The sequence below is a fragment of the Dendrobates tinctorius genome, unplaced genomic scaffold (assembly GCF_039654945.1).
Source record: "Dendrobates tinctorius isolate UK_male_01 unplaced genomic scaffold, ASM3965494v1 ptg000035l, whole genome shotgun sequence".
In the NCBI taxonomy this organism is placed as follows: Eukaryota; Metazoa; Chordata; class Amphibia; order Anura; family Dendrobatidae; genus Dendrobates; species Dendrobates tinctorius.
Window position 1 is genome coordinate 63,423,263 of NW_027361703.1, and position 19,204 is coordinate 63,442,466.

Consider the following 19,204-nt stretch of genomic DNA (forward strand, 5'->3'; position numbering starts at 1 on the left):
TGTAGGGTGGTGCTGAGCCATGGAGGGCTTTGTGGGTGAGGGTAATAAGTTTATACTGAATTCTGGAGTGGATGGGTAGCCAGTGTAATGACTGGCACAAGGTAGAGGCATCGGTGTAACGATTGGTGAGGAATATGATCCTGGCTGCAGCATTCAAGACAGATTGGAGAGGGGAGAGTTTGGTAAGAGGGAGACCGATTAGAAGAGAGTTACAATAGTCGAGACGAGAATGAATAAGAGAAACAGTAAGAGTTTTTGCAGAGTCAAAAGTAAGAAAAGGTCGAATTCTAGAAATGTTTTTGAGGTGCAGATGACAAGAGCGAGCCAGTGATCGAATGTGGGGGGCAAAGGAAAGCTCGGAATCAAGTATGACCCCAAGACAGCGGGCCTGTTGCTGGGGAGTAATAGTGGAACCACCCACAGAAGTAGCAATGTCGGGTATAGGTACATTAGTAGAGGGAGGAAACACCAGGAGTTCAGTCTTTGACAGGTTCAGTTTCAGATATAGTGAGGACATGATATTAGACACAGCGTTTAGACAATCGCCGGTGTTTTCTAGAAAGGCTGGCGTGATGTCAGGAGAAGGGTATAATTGGGTGTCATCAGCATAGAGATGGTACTGGAAACCAAATCTACTGATTGTTTGACCGATAGGGGCAGTGTACAAGGAGAAGAGGAGGGGGCCTAGAACCGATCCTTGGGGGACCCCAACAGTAAGGGGAAGGTGAGAGGAGGAGGAAACGGCAAAAGATACAGTAAAGGAGCGGTCGGAGAACCAGGAGAGAACGGTGTCCTTGAGGCCAATGGAACGGAGCATAGTGAGGAGGAGCTGATGATCCACAGTGTCGAATGCTGCAGAGAGATCCAAGAGAATTAGCATGGAGTAATGACCATTTGATTTAGCTGTTAGCAGATCATTAGAGACTTTAGTGAGGGCAGTTTCAGTGGAGTGTAAAGAGCGGAAACCGGATTGGAGAGGGACGAGAACAGAGTTTTCTCAGAGATAGCGGATAAGACGGGAGTGGACCAGGCGTTCCAGGAGTTTAGAGATGAAGGGAAGATTAGAGACAGGTCTATAGTTAGCGGCACAGTTTTGGTCGAGGGATGCTTTTTTAAGTAGTGGATGTATGATGGCATGCTTAAATGAGGAGGGAAAAATACCAGAAGAGAGAGAGAGGTTAAATATTTTAGTTAGGTGAGGGGTGACAGCAGGGGAAAGGGACTGGAGGAGATGTGACGGAAATGGGTCACTGGTGCAAGTAGTTGGGCGAGAAGATGCAAGGAGCCTGCTTACTTCTTCTTCTGTGACTGGTTCAAAATCAGAGAGTGAGCTAGATGCAGTGGGGGAGGGAGGACAGTGCATGGTATGAGGTGATTGGGAGATAATTTCCTGTCGAATCTGGTCAATTTTTCTTTGAAGTAATTGGCCAGATCGTCAGCTCGGAGCTCCGTGGTTGGGGCCTGTACTCTTGGACTGAGTAGAGAATTAAAAGTGTCAAAGAGACGTTTCGGGTTATTGGACAGTGAGGTGATGAGGGTGTTGAAATAGGTTTGTTTGGAGAGGTGAAGGGCAGTGTTGTATGTTCTAAGCATAAACTTAAAATGGATGAAATCTTCGTGTAGATTGGATTTTCTCCACAGACGTTCGGCTTCTGTTGGTCCCAAACTTCTTCCATTTAAGGATTATGGAGGCCACTGTGATCTTAGGAACCTTGAGTACTGCAGAAATTCTTTTGTAACCTTGGCAAGATATGTGCCTTGCCACAATTCTGTCTCTGAGCTCCTTGGCCAGTTCCTTTGACCTCATGATTCTCATTTGGTCTGACATGCACTGTGAGCTGTGAGGTCTTATATAGACAGGTGTGTGCCTATACAAATCAAGTCCTGTCAGTTTAATTAAACACAGCTGGACTCCAATGAAGGAGTAGAACCATCTCAAGGAGGATGAGGATCACAAGGAAATCGACAGCATGTGACTTAAATATGAGTGTCTGAGCAAAGGGTCTGAATACTTATGACCATATGATATTTCAGTTTTCCTTTTTTAATAAATTTGCAAACATTTCTACATTTGTTTTTTGCAGTCAAGATGGGGTGCAGAGTGTACATTAATGAGAAAAAAATGAACTTTTTAAAGTCTACCAAATGGCTGCAATGAAACAAAGATTGAAAAATTTAGAGGGGTCTGAATACTTTCCGTACCCATTGTATATTATTTTGTGCTCTGGAAAATCTTTAAAAAAAACTGTTATTTAATAATAAATAGTAAACATTGACTATGATCTGTAGAAGGAGGGATTTTTAATTTTAATATTTATTGACTAGGTTACTGACAACTGTTCGTGCCCATGAGAGGTGGTTTGTCTCCTAGGTAAGGAGCTCATTGCCTCCAAGCTATTTGCAATAGAACCTTTAATTGCTGCTCTGAATGTACCCAGATCCGTTTCAATACCACTGCCCTCCTCCAATGCTGAGGAGTTAGTGCTTGTCAAAGCTTGGAGAGCGCACAGTTAAGTCCAGTGGCACAAAAAAATAGACCAAATTGTCATTCAAGCAGGAGCATTCATCAAGTAGGAGATGATGTGCTTCTGGTCCTGCACCGCTCTTCTGCCTAGCTTCACGCTTTCTGGAAGAGGCTTAGGATACAGTATATATGTATGCTTCAATTAATCTATGAGTTCCTGACTATTATTGTAACGTCTAGCATTGATTTCTTACTCACTCTCTCGTTTTAGTAAATGATCTCAAGGTCAACAACAATTCTAAAGCTAAAGTTTAATCTGAGCTGCTAGTAGTAGGAAATGTGAGCTAAGCATTGCAAATACACTATATTAGGCTAGTTTCACACTAGCGTTTGGCCAAGCTGTGGAGGGCTGCAGACTTCCTGCTTGAAGCTCCGTCCACTGCGCACCTCCTCTGGTCAGCTCCGCCCAAGTCTGCATGCGGCCTGCCTACCTATCTTTAACATTGGGTACGCAGGCCATGATGATGTATGCGGATGCCTCCGCATACGCCGTTTTGACGATGCAGCGACCGCAACAAATTGAAACACGTTGAGTTCGACACAGGTCGCCACATCGTCAAAACGACGCATCCGCATAAATCCGCACGGCCTGCAAACCCAATGTTAAAGATAGGTATGCAGGCTGTATGCATACATAGGCGGAGCTGACTGGAGGATGTACGGCAGTGGGCGGAGCCTCACAGAGGAAGTCTGCAGTCCTCTGCAGCTCAGCCAAACGCTAGTGTGAAACTAGCCTTAAACACTTTATGTTTTTATTTCTTTTTTTGCAATATTTATTAGGACTATAAGTAGACTTAAACCCATGATCCCTTGCATGGTAATACACTGTTCTACTTAAGCAAAGCAGTGCATTGTCTCAGCATTATACTAACAGTCAATATATTAGATTCTGACCTTGGCAGGGTCTAATTAGTTTTGATCTTTGGAAGACCATTAGGCCACAGGTTGCCATAGCAATTTATCAGCACTCCATAACTTATTGCAGAGAGCAAATGCGATAAGAGTGGGAGCTCTTTTCCTCTGTCAAAACTCATGACATTCCATAGTCACCATGGATTACAGCATTAGAGAAGTTGTCAGAGACTCATTCTCGGCTACTTTGTCCCTGCTTGTTGCAGGGTGTGAACAGGCTGATAGTAAGGGACCCCCCCAGATCAACATGGGAAAGTCAGCACAGCCATTTGACATTTTGGAAAGTTGCAAATGCCATTAGGTAAAGACAGTTAGGTGAAGGGAGGCAATTACTGTAAGACTTTTACTCTGTTTCCTCAATATTATAAATCATAAATAATATAAAAGTTATTAATATGTAATAGCAATTATTAGTTAAAAAAAACATTTTTTATAAACCTTTGAGTCTTTATGTAGCAAAAAATAAAAATGTTTGTATACATTAGATACATATGGTATATTTTGTCTTATTTCAGCTTGTAGGTGTAACCTGGAAGGTTCTCAAAAGAACATGTGTGATCAGGATACTGGTTCATGCAACTGTAAACCTGGGATCACTGGAAGAAACTGTGACCAATGCGCTTCTAAATTCAAGCTAGACTTCCCTGCATGTCTTCAATGTCACATGTGCTTCGATCAGTATGAAACACAAGTTTCAAATCTATCAACTTCTGCCCGTGCTTTAGTAAGATTAGCTACTAATATTGTTCCAACAAAATCACCAACTGGCTGTGATATTCAAATACGTATCCTCCAAGAGAAACTTTCTGCCATTGAAAAAATCTTTCGTAGTCCAATTCTTTCACCTGAGAAGTACAATAAAGTGAAGAAATACTATGACACCATACGGTAAGCCATTTTCACTTAATGAACATATGCATGACAACCACACATTTTTAATAATTCTGATTAGCATGAGATAGTCAAGAATGAATTCTAAATCAAGGACTAGACAAATCTTAGTGCCCAATTTGCCAATGGACAGTATGCAATGCTATTTTGCCTCCATAAAGGCAATTGAAAAGCGATGAGAAGGAACCATGAAGTAAATAGTCTTAAATTAAATTTGATTTATGGAATAACATTTATGGTTTATACGGAATGAATAATACTGTATCCTTCCATATGATTCTCAAGTAACCCTATCGGTAAAACAATTTTCTGAAAGTAGTCAGTCAATTGTACTAAGCTGTTTTATTTCACATATATTACAGTCAAAAAGTAAATAGCATAAAGATTCCAGATTTGGGAAATTTCAATGAAATTGCAAAAATGAACAAATTAATTTCGGATATGGGGAAAGAAATTGATTATTTATTTACTGAACTTAACAAAATAAAGAAAAAGAAGGAAAAAGAAAATACAGTAAAGGTTAAAGGTAAGAAATAAATATCACTCTCTTAATGTTGAGAAAAGTACATATTTCAAAGCAAGAATTTTGCTCTATTCTACTACTGAGGTCCATGCTGTCAGACTCTACATCCCCTTCTCAATGCGAGTGGAGGTGGTGTATTGCCTTCCGGGCCCCTCCCATTAGTTCTTGGATCATTTTGCCATCTGGCTTCCACACTTTCTCTCCTGTGACATCCAAAGAGAAAAATCAAACAATTCATAGAGATTTGAAAAAAAGTAGGAGAACATGCAAATCCCCTTAAAAGGCATACAATTTATTACAATAATTTATTAAAAAACACCTTCCCAGTGCAAAAAGCTGGCGAATGCCAAAATAGAAAAAAGACCTGGTCTAAAGTGCTGCACAGCCCTATACTAAGGCCTAACTGATACCTTCCTAGCCGTGGAGGTTGGCACCCTAGCAGTACAATATTGGCACCCCCACTCAACGAGGACTATCCCTCACTTCCCTAATAGTCCCTGATATCGCAGGAAGGAAAACAATTTCCAAATAGTGCAGAGATGAAAAAAACAGAATGCCCTAGGACTAGTGCAGACAAAAGTATAATGATAAAAATACATATACCCATATCATGATATCATGTGACATAAATATCCTCACATGGCAAGGTACATAGTTACTCCCACTTAGGGGGGATATAGGCAATCAGATATACTACAAAAATTGGTCACTTATCATGTCTATGGAGAACCATCATGATAAAAATACATATACCCATATCATGATATCATGTGACACAAAATATCCTCACATGGTAAGGTACATGGTTACTCCCACTCAGGGGGAAATAAGTGATCAGATATACTGTAAAAATTGGTAACTTATCATGCCTATGGAGAACCCTCACTCAGGGGGATATAAGCAATCAGATATACTGTAAAAATCGGTCACTTATCATGTCTATGGAGAACCCTCAACGCGTTTCCCCGCTGTGGCGGTTCATCAGGAGGTGTAACCAATGCTTTCACCGATATTGTTGCTGCTCCATGCCTGATATCACGATGATGGAGGCATCAGAGGTCAAACCAAACAGATTTAAATAACCACCTTGATTGTACTTAGGCGCCACCCACCATCCGGTGGCTTAATCAGTGGAAAGGTGTGGATGATTAAAACCCAGGTGTGCAATCCAAAGAAAAAATGTACCTGATCATCCGGCGTTCAGCCGCTGTACTAGAGATGTAAACCGGCAAGTAATCATTAGCGTGCGCTCCACAATGGAGCACATCCAAGATGGTGCCGGAACTTCCGGTCACGTGATATCACATCCACAGCGGGCCATACATATTACCCGATCATCCGGAACTATATTAAATAGACAAAGCAGCAGGGAATCATTTCCACTCGCTCAACAATGGAGCTCACCCAAAATGACGCCGGAACTTCCGGTCGTGTGATGTCACATCCGCTTCTAGCTGTCGCCATGGAGCATCCAAGACACTTGCCGGATAATAAAAACGCGCATCAAACAAAGCGCGTTCTGATGACATATGCTGCCACTCACGCTGCATCAAAAGATATCTTAAGAATAATAAAGAAAAAAAGGGTCAGGAGCAGGACAGAACACTCAATCTTAGGTATAAATAGTCCCACAATAGTACCATAATTCCAAAATAGGTACCGGGCCAAATATCACCCCCATCCCCCAATCCTAAATGCCACAATAATTTGTATCAAGGCACACCTTCAAACACACATATTTGGGCACTAATAACACTAGCAATATAGATATATCAGTTATATCAGTGGTGTTGATCCATGGAGTGTTTTGTGGGTGAGGGTAATAAGTTTGTACTGGATTCTGGAGTGGATGGGTAACCAGTGTAATGGCTGGCGCAAGGTAGAGTCATCATTGTAACGATTGGTGAGGAATATGATCCTGGTTGCAGCATTCAAGACAGATTGGAGATGGGAGAGTTTGGTAAGAGGGAGACCGATTAGTAGAGCTTTACAATAGTCCAGACGAGAATGAATAAGGGAAACAGTAAGATCTTTTTGCAGAGTCAAAAGTAAGAAAGGGTCGAATTCTAGAAATGTTTTTGAGGTGCAGATAACAAGAGCGAGCCAGTGATCTGATGTGGGGGGTGAATGAAAGCTTGGAATCAAGTATGACCCCAAGACAGTGGGCATGTTGCTGGAGAGTAATGGTGGAACCACAAATGGAAATGGCAATGTTGGGCATATGTTTATTAGTAGAGGGAGGAAACACAAGGAGTTCAGTTTTTGACAAGTTTAGTTTCAGATAGAGGGAGGACATGATGTTAGGGACAGCGGTAAGACAATCACCTGTGTTTTTTAATTAGACAGGCGTGATATCAGGAGAATTGTATAATTGAGTGTCATCAGCATATAGATGGTAGTAGAAACTAAATCTACTGATTGTTTGACCAATAGGGGCAGTATACAAAGAGAAGAGAAAGGGGCCTAGAAGCGATTTTTGAGGAACCACAACAGTAAGGGGAAGATGAGAGGATGAGCCAGCAAAAGATACAATGAAGGAGCCGTCAGAGAGATAGGAGGAAAATCAGGAGAGAACAGTGTCCTTGAGGCTGATGGAGCAGAGCATAGTGAGGAGGAGGAGCTGATGATCCACAGTGTCGAATGCTGCAGAAAGATTCAAGCGAATTAGCATGGAGTAGTGACCATTAGCTTTAGCAGATCATTAGATACTTTTGTGAGGGCAGTTTCAGTAGAGTGTAAAGAGCGGAAACTGGATTGTAGAGGGTCGAGAAGAGTGTTGTCTGAAAGTTTGTGGATAATATGGGAGTGGACCATGCGTTCCAGGAGTTTAGAGATGAAAGGAATATTAGAGACAGGTCTATAGTTAGCGGCACAGTTTTGGTCGAGGGAAGGTTTTTTAAGTAGTGGATGTATAATGGCATGCTTAAATAAGGAGGGAAAGATACCAGAAGAGAGAGAGGTTGAATATTTTTGTTAGGTGAGAGGTGACAGCAGGGGAAAGGGACAGGAGGAGATGTGATGGAATGGGGTCAATGGTGCAAGTGGTCGGGCGAGAAGATGAAAGGAGCCTGATTACTTCTTCTTCTGTGACTGGTTCAAAGTCATAGAGTGAGCTAGATGCAGGGAGGAAGGAGGATAATGCATGGTATGAGGGGATTGGAAGATAATTTCCTGTCGGATATGGTCAACTTTTTCATTGAAATAATTGACCAGATCGTCAGCGCGGAGATCCATGATTTGGGCCTGCAATCTTGGGTTGAGTAGGGAATGAAAAGTGTCTAAGATACGTTTCGGGTTATTGGATAGTGACGTGATGAGGGTGTTGAAATAGGTTTGTTTTGAGAGGTGAGGGGCAGTGTTGTATGTTTTAAGTATAAACTTATAATGGATAAAATCTTCGGGTAGATTGGATTTTCTCCACAGACGTTCAGCGCACCTGGAGCACCGCTGCAGGGAACGTGTTTGCAGCGAGTGCCATGGTTGTTGCCGTCTGTGCCATGTTGTTCTATGTATAGGAGGTGCAGTTTCATCCAGGGCACTTTGCAGTGTTTCATTGTAATGCTTCAGTGCAGAATCAGGACATGAGATGGAGGAGAAAGTGGCCAATGATGACTGCAAGTTCTTCATAAGTTTCTGGGTGTTAAATGGCCTGTATGTTTCTATAAGTGTGTAAAGTAGGGGTGACCTGAGCGGGATGGCAGTTCTTGATAGAGAATGAAAGGAGGTTGTGGTCAGAGAACGGGAGAGGGGAGTTTGTAAAATCATCCCCTGAACAAAGCCGGAAGAAGACCAAGACGAGGGAGTTTCCCTCTTCATGCGTAGGAGAGTTAGTATGCTGCGAAAGGCCGAAAGAGGAGGTTAGAGATAAAAGGTGGGTAGAAAATGGGGAGAGGAGAAGAGCAATGGGGATGTTGAAATCACCCATGATGAGAGTGGGGAGGTCACTGGAGAACATGCAAATCCCCTTAAAAGACATACAATTTATTACAATAATTTGTTAAAAAACACCTTCCCAGTGCAAAAAGCTGGCGAATGCCAAAATAGAAAAAAGACCTGGTCTAAAGTGCTGCACAGCCCTATACTAAGGCCTAACTGATACTTTCCTAGCCGTGGAGGTTGGCATCCTATCAGTACGATATTGGCGCCCCCACTCAATGAGGACTATCCCTCACTTCCCTAATAGTCCCTGATATCGCAGGAAGGAAAACAATTTCCAAATAGTGCAGAGATGAAAAAAACAGAATGCCTAGGACTAGTGCAGACAAAAGTATAATGATAAAAATACATATACCCATATCATGATATCATGTGACATAAATATCCTCACATGGCAAGGTACATAGTTACTCCCACTTAGGGGGGATATAGGCAATCAGATATACTACAAAAATTGGTCACTTATCATGTCTATGGAGAACCCTCATGATAAAATTACATATACCCTTATCATGATATCATGTGACACAAAATATCCTCACATGGTAAGGTACATGGTTACTCCCACTCAGGGGGATATAAGTGATCAGATATACTGTAAAAATTGGTAACTTATCATGCCTATGGAGAACCCTCACTCAGGGGGATATAAGCAATCAGATATACTGTAAAAATCGGTCACTTATGTCTATGGAGAACCCTCAACGTGTTTCCCCGCCATGGCGGTTCATTAGGAGGTGTAACCAATGCTTTCACCGATATTGTTGCTGCTCCATGCCTGATATCACGATGATGGAGGCATCAGAGGTCAAACCGAGCGGATTTAACTAACCACCTTGATTGTACTTAGGCGCCACCCACCATCCGGTGGCTTAATCAGTGGAAAGGCGTGGATGATTAAAGCCCAGGTGTGCAATCCAAAGAAAACATGTACCTGATCATCCGGCGTTCAGCCGCTGTACTAGAGATGTAAACCGGCAAGTAAACATTAGCGTGCGCTCCACAATGGAGCGCATCCAAGATGGCGCCGGAACTTCCGGTCACGTGATATCACATCCACATCAGGCCATACATATTACCCGATCATCCGGAACTATATTAAATAGACAAAGCAGCGGGGAATCATTTCCACGCGATAAACAATGGAGTGCACCCAAAATGGCGCCGGAACTTCCGGTCGCTTGATGTCACATCCGCTTCTAGCTGTCACCATGGAGCAGCCAAGACGCTTGCCGGATAATAAAAACGCGCATCAAACAAAGCGCATTCTGATGACATATGCTGCCACTCACGCTGCATCAAAAGATATCTTAAGAATAATAAAGAAAAAAAGGGTCAGGAGCAGGACAGAACACTCAATCTTAGGTATAAATAATAGAGTCCCATAATAGTACCATAATTTCAAAATAGGTACCGGGCCAAATATCACCCCCATCCCCCAATCCTAAAAGCCACAATAATTTGTATCAAGGCACACCTTCAAACACACATATTTGGGCACTAATATATCTGATATTATTCTGCCCCCCGTGTCTTACATTCTGCCCCATGTCCATTCTGCCCCCTCCTGTGTCTCACGGTCACATTCTGCCCCCATGTCTCACATTCTGCCCCCATGTCTCACATTCTGCCCCATGTCTCACATTCTGCCCCCCGTGTACCACATTCTGCCCCCTCCTGTGTCTCACATTCTGCCCCCGTGTCCATTCTTCCCCGTGTCTCACATTCTGCCCCCGTGTCTCACATTCTGCCTCCATATTTATTCTGCCCCGTGTCGCACATTCTGCCCCATGTCTCACATTCTGCTCCCGCGGCAAAGCTCCCTCCACACAGCTGAAGCGCGCACTCGCCGGCGAATGACAATGACGTCAGATGCCGGCGATGTGCACGCTGCGGCTGACGTCAGCTGCCAGCCTCCGATTGGCTGGCGTCTGTTAACTATTGACGTGCGGGCCTGGGCCCGCATGTCAATAGAGTTGAACTGCCACTAGGGCCCGGTTTAGCCAGCCCTTAGGGCCCGGTGAGCAGATGAGACGGGGCCCGATGCAGGCCCCCTCTGCCCACCGGGCCCCATACACCAGTCAGGGCAGTAATGGTGTAAATGGTGTAAAAATGAGAAATTGCTGTTTAACTTTTAACCCTTATAACTTCCTAACAAAAAAAATTTGGTTCTAAAATTGTGCTGATGTAAACAGACATGTGGGAAATGTTACTTATTAAGTATTTTGTATGACATATCTCTATGATTTAAGGGCATGAAAATTCAAAATTGGAAAATTGCGAAATTTTTGCCAAATTTCCATTTGTTTTCACAAATAAACGCAAGTCATATCAAAGAAATTTTACCACTATCATGAACTACAATATGTCACAAAAAACATTCTCAGATTCACCGAGATCGATTCAAGCATTCCAAAGTTATTATTACCTCATAAAGGGACAGTGGTCAGAATTGTAAAAATTGGCCTGGTCATTAACATGGAAACCACCCTCGGGGGGAAAAGGGTTAAATTGTTTTGAAATCCTTGAATCAAAAATAGGGTCCAATATGTCCTTCCAATAGGCTTGAAAGGAGCAATTTTAAGCACCATGCTAGCATTTTCTTTTCTTTTATCTTTTTGTTAGGAATCGTGTATGTGACCAGTAGTCGTCTTCGCCTGTTTTCAGCACCCCTCCACACCACGTGACTGCAAATGCATTCTACCAAATCATAGTTGTTGTTGTGTGTAGCGGAGGTCAATTTTTAAACCTATGGGAATTCTGTAGAAGGTTCTGTAGCCACGTTATGAGTACCAGAGACTTGAACTGAGTAAAGTGATCTAAAGAACATACAGCGATGCCGTAGCTTACAAACATTATGTGGTGATGGAGCGGGGCTGAAAACAGGTGAAGGTGCTGACTGGTGTGTATTCAATTCATATATATAATCCCTAGCATAAGGATTGATAAAAAGGCTGGATCAATCAAATAATTTACTTGAGGAGCACCTACGGACAACAATAAAAAGTCAGTAGCCTGAGCCTCAAAGTCACTAAGCTGCAGGTTACTCTTGTATATTATTTACTAACTTGATGTTTTTTGAGTTTCAGCTGCAAGACCAGCTATGCTCGTGTGTGCACGACCAATATTTTCTATTAGTACTTCAAAATCCAATTTGAAATACTTTGGACAGTTTTCCCATTCACAGCCAATCTTACTTTTCAAATTCTGTTTGAACATCCCCTATCCTCTGAAATGAATTTTAATTTTTTTTATACAAATTTTATCTGTTTTCTAGCAGTTTAGGTTTGTTGGACAGCTACATGAAAATCAGTATGGTTGACATGAGAACTCCAATAGTGGCTCTAAAAAAATAAATGAGGTTGAATGAGGTTGCCTTGCAACTGCAATAAGCAAGTCAAAGGAAGTCCAACTGGAATTTTTGGGACTTTCTTGTCAGTCACAGTACCCTCAGGGTTGGACTGTATTCAGTTGTATTGCACTGCAATGTAGCAGCAATAACTAGTGAGCTTTGGTTATGTGACAAGTGTCATGGCCAAAGTTGTTGTATAGCCTAAACCTAATGTTAAAGGGGTGGTCTGGTACGTAAAATGTCCTTTCTAAATGTCTATCTTTACACCCTAACATCTTTTGTAATTAGACTTATAAAACAATACCATACAATTCTCACTATCTAATCCCTAAATGTGCTTTTTTACTGCACTTCCTGTGACATTTCTTTTGAAAGGCGTCTCAAACAGGACATCTCAGGAGGCTGGAGCTGAACTCACTTCCCTGAAGCATCTATAGCTACCCTCTGAAGAAGTCCTGGATCCATGTTGATAGAATCTGTGGAAGAGATGAGTGCAGTGCTTGCACTCTGCTTCTGTCTATGCCGCCACTGCTTATAACTGTGAAAAAAATGTTGTCAGGGGTGGAGATAGCAGCAGTGAGTGAAACCAGCACCATCCCACAGCTTTTAGCACTGCCCTCAAACTTATCGTCATCAGGGGCAGTGATATAAGCTGTGTGAGTGACACCAGCACCATCGCCTGATGATGATTAAAGGAGTTGTCCACTACTTTAAATTAACCCCCCAATATATCCCCCAGGGCCCCTAATGAATTTTGTAAATAAGTTATATATGCCTATACTGCCTGTGATCGACGCTACCCGTGGCCGCTCACAGGCAGCACGTGACCCAGAACTGACATCACGACAAGTGAGGCATGACTCAGTGCTGGTGGGTCCCCGCAGGTGGCTGCTGGGTTGTGGGCGGAGTTACCCCCCGTGTCACACCCAGCATCCACCGTGCGCTTTCTCAATGAATGGGTGCGGAGTGGAGTGTGACGCGGGGGGATAACTCCACCCACAGCCTGGCAGCCAGCACGGAAGGTGGAGGAGGGACCCCCGGCTGCTGCCAGCACTTGACGGGACGTCAGCGGAAGCAAGAGCCGGCCGCAGCCGGGGGTCAAGTGCTGCCTGTGAGCGGCCAGTGATATCGCCGCTCACAGCCAGTATAGGCAATATGAGGTATTTACAAAATTCATTAGGGGCCCCGGGGGGATACATTGGGGGGTTAATTCAAAGTAGTGGACAACCCCTTTAATTTGAGGGCAGTGCTAGAAGCTCTGGTTTGGTGCTGCTGAAACTCACTGCTTTTATCTCCACCACTTGACAATGTCTTCCTTCTCAGTTAGATAAAAGAAACTAATAAGTAACTGTAGGATCGCACCCTGATGATGTCCTGTTCCAGGAGGAATGATAGATGCTGCAGGAAGTGAATACAACCCTAGCTTCCTGTGATATCCTGTTTGAGATATCCTCTGAGACATCTTTTTTAAGCTTAGAAAGGTCAACTCTATCTCTTATATGAGAGACCTTCCAACCCTTGTAGTAATCTAGTTGCTCACCTTTAACTGGCTCTAATTTTCGAATATCCTTTTTAAAATATGGGGCCCAAAACTGGATCCTATAGTCTAGATATGGCCTTACAAGTAATTTATAGAAGGGTAACAATAAGTTGGGAGCACAGGATTTTATCTCTCTCTTTATACACCCTAATCTTGTTTGCTGCTGCTTCTGCTTGACATTGAGTACTACGGCTAAGCTTACCTGTAAACAGAGAATCCAAATCCTTCTGCTGTTCTGTACTTTAGTCCCAAGTATACTTCTATTTAATGTGAATACAGCAATGGGATTACTCAGTCTTAGGTACAATAATGACCATTGCCAACATTAAACCTGAACTGCTCAACTGCCATGTGTTTGCCCATTCAGAAATCTTATCCAACTCATTTTGTAATATTGTACTGTCAAGTTCAGTTTTTAATATCCTACATAGTTTGGTGTCAGACACTTTACTCTCAATCCCATCCACAATGTTATTCATAAAGAAATTAAAAAGAATCAGGCCTAGTACAGATCCATGCGGTACCCCAATGCTGACTATATCCCTCTTGGAGAATGTACCATTCATAATGACTGTTTGTTTCCTATCTTTTAGTCTCTGGAGCTTTAGTGTAAGGCTTTTGTGTGGAACAGTGTCAAATTACTTTGCAAAGTCCAGATAAATCATATCAGATGCATTACCAATATTTAGATTTGCACTTACCTCCTCATAGAAACCCAACATGTTGGTTAGGCACAACTTATCTTTCATGAATCCATGTTGGTTGTGAGTTATTTTATTCTCTGCAATATATTTCTGCAGGTCCTCTCTTACAAACCACTCAAAAATGTTGCACACTGCTGATGTCAGACTTACCGGACAGTAGCTGCCTGGAACCACCTTCTTACCGTTCTTAAATATCTGTGTCATGTCAGATATCCTCCAATCCTGTGGCACTGACCCTGTTACAAGAGATTCTAAGTAGATGAGATACATTGGGTCTGTAAATTACTAAGCTCAATTCTGTCGAGATCCATAGACGAATGCCATCTTGCTCGGGGTATTTCTCAGTTTTTAATATGCTTTGAAGCAGCTGTACTTCTTCTTGTGTTAATCTAGTTATATCAAGTGGTGAACTTTGATTTTTGTCTTGTTGAATGATCCCTGGACCAGTCAGTTCATTGGTAAATACAGTTGTAAAGTGCCTGTTTAATATTTCAGCCTTTTCTTTGTCCTCTATAATTACCATATTTTGTGGATTATAAGACGCACGCCAAATTTTGGGGAGAGAAATAGGAAAAAAAGGTTTGTAATAAAATTGTGGTGTGTCTTATAATCTGCTTTTACTGTAGCTTACCGGGGGTGGCAGCTGCGATGGAGCGGGGTCCAAGGAGGCAGGATCGCTGCTGCAGGAAGCTGGTGGCTGTGGTGGAGACAAGAGTGGGGCAATGCTGCAGGCCTCAGGCCGGTAAGAGGGGGTGTTTGGCGCTGTGAGGACTCTGATGACATTTTGGGAAAGCCCAGAGCCCCTGAATTTTCCATGTTTTTCAATGTGGTGGACCTTGGGAAAATGGCCTCAGGGCGGTACAGGCACAGATTGAGAACTCAGCACCAAGATGTCGTCTCACGAGATCTCGGCTCCTGAGATCTCAATCTGCTCATGGGCCACCTCTGTTAGCCATTTTCCCAAGGTTCAACTCTGAATATCCGCTACTCCCAGCTTGAGGCCTGCAGCATTGCCCCATTTCTGTCTCTGCCACAGCCGCCAGCTTCCTGCAGCAGCGATCCTGCCTCCTTGGACCCCGCTCCACTAAACACCCCCTTCTACCATCCTTAGACCTGCAGCATTGCCCCACTCAGATTCCTGCAGCAGCGACCCTGGAATCCTGCTCAACCGCAGCCACCGTAAGCTACATTCAAATTATAAGACACACCCCTTTTTTCCCCCCAAATATTGAGTCTTATAATCCAAAAAATTCGGTACAGATAACCATTTGATTTTTTTCTTTTTGGGATTAATATATGTATACAATTTGGTGGGATTTTAATTTCATTGGTGATTTGTAATTTGTTTTTCAGTAGCTAACTTTGCTAGCATGATTTATTTTTTACATTTCCTATTGAGATCTGTACAGTCCTGAAATTTCTGTATTCTTGACCTTCAAGATTTTGAATGCCCTTTGTTTTTGTCTTCTTATTACATTTTGTACTGTCTTATTTATCCATGATGGTTACTTTATATTTCTGAACATTTTTATTACCAGAGGGTATAAGTTTTTTGCACGATTCTAGAAGTATATCCCGAGACATGTCCCATTTATGTTCTGTAGTAAATTTAATCATGACAATGATGATACATGTCTCTCTCCCTAAACAGATATCCAAGAGTCTTTGGAGAAGATCACCAAACACTACAAAACATCTTTATCTGCAGTAGAGAAGGCACGCAATGCTGCTCCCATGATCAAGACAGCAGCAAAAACCAGGAAAAATATTTTAAATACATTAGACAATCTGGATGCAAAAGACAAACAAAACCTTGACAAACTAAATAAAATGAATTCACTTGAAATAAGCAAAATGAACGAGATGGTGAGTTCTTATTTTGGAATGATTCTATTCTGATATCCATGCACGTCAGATGAGAGTCTGATTATTTAAAAAAAGAGTGAGATCAAAGTTTAATTGACATGTGTATGGCTCTACATATTCTCAGGATAATTTAAATCAGTTTAATCAGTTGAAAGACATTTGGTCTTTCAATGGGAGCGCAGGTGGTCTTCTCTTCCATCCTCCCAGTGGATGGCCATGGAACAAGGAGGTGGAATAAGATTCTGCAGGTGAACAACTGGCTACGTCGATGGTGCCGTCAGCAACGATTTGGATTTCTGGATCACGGAGTGAACTACTTATACGATGGACTACTTGCTAGAGATGGGGTGCACCTTACGAAGACTGGAAAGCATGTATTTGGAAGTCGCCTTGCTACACTTGTAAGGAGAGCTTTAAACTAGAACAACATGGGAAGGGAAGCAAAAGACCAGAAAAAGCCATACACCTGACAAATGCTATTGAGAACTCTGCTATTAGAAGTGGAAAGGAAGAACAAAGACGAAAGAATCTAATTAATAAAAATATTGGAGAAAGAGAAACCAATCACAAACTAAAATGTTTCTATACTAATGCACAAAGCATGGGCAACAAACAAGGAGAATTGGAACTACTAACACAGGAAAAGAAATATGATGTCATTGGAATCACTGAAACTTGGTGGGACAATACACATGATTGGGATACAAGACTAGAAGGATACAACTTATTTGCAAGAAACAGACTTGATAAACGAGGAGGGGGTGTTGCATTGTATGTTAGAAACGCGTATATCTGCACAGAGATTGAAGCTTCAGAGACTGGGAGTTCTGTGGAAACTGTTTGGGTAAGAATACAAGGACAGAACAATGGAAAGGACACCATTGTAGGCATTTACTACAGGCCGCCTGTGCAAGCTGAAGATATGGATGAACTCTTTATGCATCAAATGGCCAAGTTCTCCAAAAAATATGACATAGTTGTCATGGGAGATTTCAACTATCCAGACATTTGTTGGGAATCTCTCTCAGGCAAAACTAACAGGTCAAGGAAATTCTTATCCTCTCTAGCTGACAACTTTATCTTCCAAAAGGTAGGGGAGAAAACAAGGGGAACTGCTACCTTGGATCTAATCCTTATAAACAGGGAGGAAATGGTTGAGGAGGTAAAAGTGGCTGGAACCCTAGGAGGTAGCGACCATGCTATTTTAGAATTTTGGATAACTAGAGGCGGAAGACCTGTGAAGACTCAGACGTCAAGGTTAGATTTCAGAAAGGCAGATTTTAAGGGATTCAGAAAGATAATTGGAGGGATCCAATGGCTGGATATCCTTAAAGACAAAAATGTCCAGGAAGGATGGGAAATCTTGAAAAATGAAATTCTCAAAGCACAGTTGTTAACAATTCCGAAAAGAGGGAAGAATAGGAAGCATTTAAGGAAACCAGGATGGGTGAACACAGAACTTAAGCACATGCTAAAAAGGAAGAAAAAAATGTTTATAAAATGGAAAGAGGGAGGCATATCTAAAGAAGAATATAATGCTGTCTGCAGAACCTGCAGGGCACAAATCAGATTAGCTAAAGCTGAAAATGAATTGAGGCTTGCAAGAGATGTCAAAAGCAATAATAAAGGATTTTGGGGATATGTCAAAAGTAAAAGAAAAGTCAAAGATACTATAGGATTTTTACAGGATGAAAATGATGAAATGGTAAGACAGGATGTTGAGAAGGCTGAACTTTTAAATTCCTATTTTGCATCTGTTTTCTCTCAGAAAGGAAATGTAACACCAACTGTTATTCACTGTCCTATTAAGGGAATAGAAGAATCCAGGATATCTATAAACAGAAAGATAGTGAGGAAACACTTAGCTAACCTAAATGAATTCAAGTCTCCAGGTCCAGATGAATTACACCCCAGAGTACTGAAGGAGATAGCAGAAGAAATTTTTGAACCCCTCTCCATAATCTTTGAAAATTCTTGGAGAACAGGAGAAGTGCCAGAAGACTGGAGAAGAGCAAATGTTGTTCCTATCTTCAAAAAGGGGAAGAAGGTGGACCCAGGCAACTATAGGCCGGTGAGTCTGACTTCTATACCAGGAAAGATCTTTGAACAAATTATTAAACAACATGTATGTCAATACCTGGATAAGAATGAAGTGATCAAACAGAGTCAGCATGGGTTTGTAACTAATAAGTCATGTCAGACTAACTTAATTTCCTTCTATGACGGTATCACTGATTGGGTGGATCAAGGAAATGCTGTAGATATAGTATATCTTGACTTCAGCAAAGCATTTGACAAAGTCTCTCATACAATCCTTATTGAAAAAATGACTAAGTATGGAATGGACAAGGCAACTGTTAGGTGGATTCATAACTGGCTTAGTGATCGGACCCAAAGAGTGGTCGTAAATGGCTGCACATCCAGTTGGAAGAATGTCTCAAGTGGGGTACCACAGGGCTCTGTCCTGGGCCCTGTATTGTTCAACATCTTTATCAACGATTTAGATGAAGGAATTGAGGGTAAACTGATTAAATTTGCTGATGACACAAAGCTAGGAGGGATAGCTAATACTAGAGAAGAGAGAGAGAGGATTCAAAAAGATTTAAATAAACTGGAGAAGTGGGCAGCAACTAACAGAATGGTTTTTAACAGGGAGAAATGCAAAGTACTACATCTGGGCAATAAAAATGAAAAAAGCATATATAGAATGGGAGGAATAGGGCTAAGTGACAGCACATGTGAAAAAGACTTGGGTATACTAATAGATCACAGACTGAATATGAGTCAACAGTGTGATGCAGCAGCAAAAAAGGCAAATGCAATTCTAGGATGTATTAACAGAAGCATACAGTCTAGATCACGTGAAGTCATTATTTCCCTCTACTCCTCTTTGGTCAGACCTCATCTGGAATATTGTGTCCAGTTTTGGGCACCACATTTTAAAAAAGACATCAAC

At 42.0% G+C, this 19,204-nt stretch overlaps 1 protein-coding gene across 1 annotated transcript in view; it reads left to right on the forward strand.

Moving 5' to 3' along the window:
• LAMB4 (laminin subunit beta 4) overlaps positions 1 to 19,204 on the forward strand; it is a 339,109-nt gene that overhangs the window by 174,248 nt on the left and 145,657 nt on the right. Inside the window, exons 31-33 of the mRNA XM_073573188.1 lie at positions 3,952 to 4,324; positions 4,690 to 4,853; positions 16,034 to 16,248. Coding sequence (XP_073429289.1) covers positions 3,952 to 4,324; positions 4,690 to 4,853; positions 16,034 to 16,248 — 752 coding nt within the window. The remainder of the gene's footprint in view (positions 1 to 3,951; positions 4,325 to 4,689; positions 4,854 to 16,033; positions 16,249 to 19,204) is intronic.